Source organism: Echinops telfairi, unplaced genomic scaffold, assembly GCF_000313985.2.
Source record: "Echinops telfairi isolate 266 unplaced genomic scaffold, ASM31398v2 ScPeMD7_7458;HRSCAF=8496, whole genome shotgun sequence".
Lineage (NCBI taxonomy): Eukaryota > Metazoa > Chordata > Mammalia > Afrosoricida > Tenrecidae > Echinops > Echinops telfairi.
In genome coordinates this window covers 28663057-28667301 of record NW_022111358.1, presented here as the reverse complement: position 1 = coordinate 28667301, position 4245 = coordinate 28663057, and the positions used below count along the sequence as shown (strand labels likewise).

The 4245-nt window shown below is 48.0% G+C and overlaps 1 protein-coding gene across 6 annotated transcripts in view; it reads left to right on the top strand.

Moving 5' to 3' along the window:
* Positions 1 to 3723, top strand: part of LOC101649095 (keratin-associated protein 4-8-like) — a 26212-nt gene extending 22489 nt beyond the window's left edge. For 2 of the 6 annotated variants that reach the window (XM_045299380.1, XM_030888166.1), the window contains one exon: positions 607 to 971. In XM_045299380.1, the coding sequence (XP_045155315.1) occupies positions 607 to 971 (365 nt within the window). Of the gene's footprint in view, positions 1 to 554; positions 972 to 3433 lie in introns of those variants that run through there. The other 4 variants (XM_030888165.1, XM_030888162.1, XM_030888164.1 and 1 more) reach the window with 4 other exon arrangements.
* The last annotated feature ends 522 nt before the right edge of the window (positions 3724 to 4245 follow it).

Sequence of the window (4245 nt, the reverse complement as noted above, 5' to 3'; positions counted from 1 at the left end):
CCTTTCCCCTTCATTGATCATCCAGATACCCAAGGAAATCACAGTATTCCTCAATTTGCACAAACGATAACTTCTCTTTTCCTACAAACAATCTGCGTGACTTGTTTCTTCCCTCTTTGACATCGGTGATGTTCTTGACATCGCAGAATCAAGTCTCAATATTACTCCCGTTGTAGTGGCTCTGGAGAAAATACCACATGTGAAATCCAATGGGAAAAAGGTCATAGCATGGGTTCACGTCATAAAACACATCGGGCAAAGAAGAAGCAGGGGAGCTAATTCACCTGGATTAACCAAATTGGAGCCATCACAATAGAACAGGAACAGGAAGTGTTCCTTTTCTATATATAGGACTGCTACCAGATTATCAATTCTCTAATTGGCGATAACTGGTTTACTGTTCGATTGTTTGTAGGAAAACAACAGCAGGAAGTGTCTTGCACATGGTCATCGTAGTTCCCAGCAGGGTATAAAAGCAACAGAGGGGAAGAGCCATCAATACCAAGAACCTCACTCTCCTGTAAACACACCCAGAACCTCCATCCTTGGACACCATGGTCAACTCCTGTTGTGGCTCCGTCTGCTCCGACCAGGGCTGTGGTCAAGGCCTGGAGACCTGCTGCTGCCGGCCCAGCTGCTGTGTGTCCAGCTGCTGCAGGCCCAGCTGTTGTGTGTCCAGTTGTTGCCGCCCCAGCTGCTGTGTGTCCAGCTGCTGCAGGCCCCAGTGCTGCCAGTCTGTGTGCTGCCAGCCCACCTGCTGCCGCCCCTCCTGCTGCATCTCCAGCTGCTGCCGCCCCTCCTGCTGTGGCTCTAGCTGCTGTGGCTCCAGCTGCTGCCGCCCCAGCTGCTGCCCCTGCTGCTGCCTCCGCCCAGTCTGTGGCCAAGTCTCCTGCCACACCACCTGCTACCGCCCAACCTGTGTCATCTCCACCTGCCCCCGCCCCACCTGCTGTGCCATCCCTTGCTGCTGAGCCCCTGCCTGGACCCATCTCTTCCTTTACTCTGCCCTCTACCTCCCTCCACAGCCCCTCCTGTGGTGCTGCCCATTCAAGCTAACATTTCAGAGGCTAGCTCTTATTCTGATTTTCCAATGATGTTTCTATTTCACAGTTGCTGCTCCCCCAATCTACCTGCTCCCCAAGAATGTCATTCCTTTATGCCAAAATAAACCACCATTTTCCTGTATAGAAAATCCTGTGTGCTTGTGCTGTTCCTTAAGATTCTATATTCAGTCTTGATCATCGCATTTCACCTAGGACAGACCATGAAACTTGGTCAATTTTACCATAGAGGTGGATTCACATTAGGAACAGTCTAGTTTTCCACAGCAGTCCCTTTCGTTCTCAACAGATTGAAATCCTCAGGATGGTATGGACAAACACAAACAAAAACAGGAAAGTGATTGTTGCCCCTCCTGCTGTGGTTCTAGCTGCTGCTGCCCCATCCATGTGCGGCCACGTCTCCTGCCACACAACCTGTGTCATCTCTACCCGCCCCGCCGCACCAACTATGCCTCCTCCCATCTCTGAGTGTCTGCTTTGAGCACACGGCTGCTTCCCTCCCTCCCTCCTTCCCCATCAGTCTGGTGTCTTCCTTTTACAAACGCCGGGTTCTGGAGAGGATTGGGTTTCTGAGACCCATAAAGAAACCCAGTCCCATTAGTTAGTTCTCTGTCCACATTCTAGCTTCTGTTCAAAGGATCCCTTCTTAATGGGTTTCGTCATCACCTACTAATGAATCAACAACCCCTCCGCCAACCCTCCTGCGTGCCTCTTCACAATTCTTAGCCATCATGTTTGTAGGATTTGTAGATGGTCTCCATTCCGGGTAGGGTCTCAGATTTTCACACCTCCCCACCCCACCTCCCCCTGTGACGTAAGGTCAAGGTCAATGAGATACCCCTCTTGTGTTCCTTTTCGAGGATTTCTTGCCACTTTTTAATCTCACCTTTGTTTTGACTGTTTCTTCTGTCTCTCTCCGTTGAAAAGATGCATATGAACTGAGTTGTTAGCCTTATAAGTTGATGCTTGCTTCTTGTTTGAACTTGAAAAAGTTGTTTCTGGGTTTTTATTTGTTTGTTTTTAATTTAGCCACTCTTTGCTTTTGTTTGGCTGCAACAATGGGCTCAAATATAGAAACAATTGTGATGATGGTGCAGGCCCAGGCCATGTTTCACTCCATTGTCCCTATGGGTCGGGACCAGTGAACTGGCACCTAACAATGCTTTTGTTGCCTCTTATGTTAAAAGAGCCGCAGAAGGGCACATGACCCCACGTGGCTGCCGGAAAGATGCAAACAAAATGAATGTAACACACGCAGCACAGTGGCTGCCTGATACATGGTCGACACATCTCACATGGCAGCTGTTCATATTTTCTCCTCTTTCACTGAGGGCATCTGGAAATATGGCATGCTATCGACTTTGGTCCGAATCTTTAAAGTGAAATTCTTTCAGTAGTTCCCAAACGGGTTCCTAGGCACGTGTTTTAATTCAAGCACGTACAGGAAACTGAGGAAGGCTTACCTGTTCAATTCCCATTGCTGCAGCAGAATGTCTAAATGTGTGACTGAAAGACTTGAACATTCTAAATATGGTTATATATCATGAAAGAGGTTGTCACTCAAAATATGTTGCCAAAGTTTGGCCATCAAAAGATTAATCATGTGCCCTGGAAGATATTTTGATAGTCCAAAAATGTGACTTTGCTATTTAAAGGCAATGAGTCATCCCTAGCTCCTTCAGCTTGAAACAGTGACAGAAGATGTGGTAGAGAGCCAGCAAACTTTCTTGGGGTTCCACCATCTTTGTGACCTCCTAAGATGCCCATCCAGGGTCATGGTCATCTTCATTATGGATGAAGCACCTTCTCCTGGGGGGGCTCTTTCCATCTGTTTCCCTTGCTGCCTTCTCCCCAATCAGAACAACCCCCTCTCATCTTTGATGATAAAAGATGCCTTAGCATGCATTGTGAGAGCCATTCTCCACCATGTACAGATAGGAAGGAATGTCAAGTTCAAAAACAAAGTGTGTGTGAGGGGCCAGTCACAAGACACATCTGTAAACCTTACTGCATGGGTCAGAGACTGGGGTAAGGTTGCTAAGGTTAAAAAAAATGTGAGAAATGTTTTCATCGGAAGCATAAGAACATACCGAGGAAAAAGAAAAACATTGCTTTTCCTCCATTTTTGGAGTATTTAATGAGGAAAACACAATTATGTAATTAAATGGCTAAGTTATCCAGTAGAATGAACAACAGAAGAATCTTGCACATGGTCACAGTAGTTCTCAGCAGGGTATAAAAGCAGCAGAGGGCAAGAGACATCAATACCAAGAACCTCGCTCTCCAGTAAACACACCCAGAACCTCCATCCTAGGATACCATGGTCAACTCCTGTTGTGGCTCCGTCTGCTCTGACCAGGGCTGTGGGCAAGGCCTAGAGACCTGCTGCTGCCGTCCTATCTGCTGCAGGCCCTGTTGCTGCGCCTCCAGCTGCTGCCGTCCCATTTGCTGCGGGCCCACTTCCTGCCGCCCGCCCTGCTGGAGCTCCTGCTGCTGCAGGCCCAGTTGCTGCATCTCCAGCTGCTGCAGCCCCTGCTGCGGCCCCTGCTGCGGCCTCCGCCCAGTCTGTGGCCAAATCTCCTGCCACAACACCTGCTACCGCCCAACCTGTGTCATCTCCACCTGCCCCCGCCCCACCTGCTGCGCCATCCGTGACTGCTGAGTCCCCTGCCCTGTATCCTTGATCTCTGCCCCACAGATACAGACCTTTGTTGTGCTGATCTTTAAGACATGGGGCTGTGGGTTGGCATTACTCAATGGAGCCAACATTCACCCCACTGACTCTGGTTCAGTCTAAATTATCTCTTTCATCTTTTCTTTTCCATGTTGGCACCAAATAGGAATTCATTTCCTGTCCACTAGTTAAGATATTACCATTGCCTTCGCCATTTAAACGGGCTCCACATATCTTTCTCAATGTGTAAAAATTACCTGTAACATCTGTACGGGGACACTGACTTTACTCCCCAGAAATGACGCCTGTTATATCTCATATTTTATTCTAGGATGTATTTCTCGTGTTCTGTTGTTTCTCTGCTTTCGAATAAACTTGGTCTCACATAGGAATTCATTGCTCTGGTTCCCTGCGGCTTTTATAATCAGTTTACTCAGTCACTAGGCAATTGTGCTCTGTATGGAAAACACAGGAAAAACAATGTCTGTTGAAGTCATTACGAAACTACAC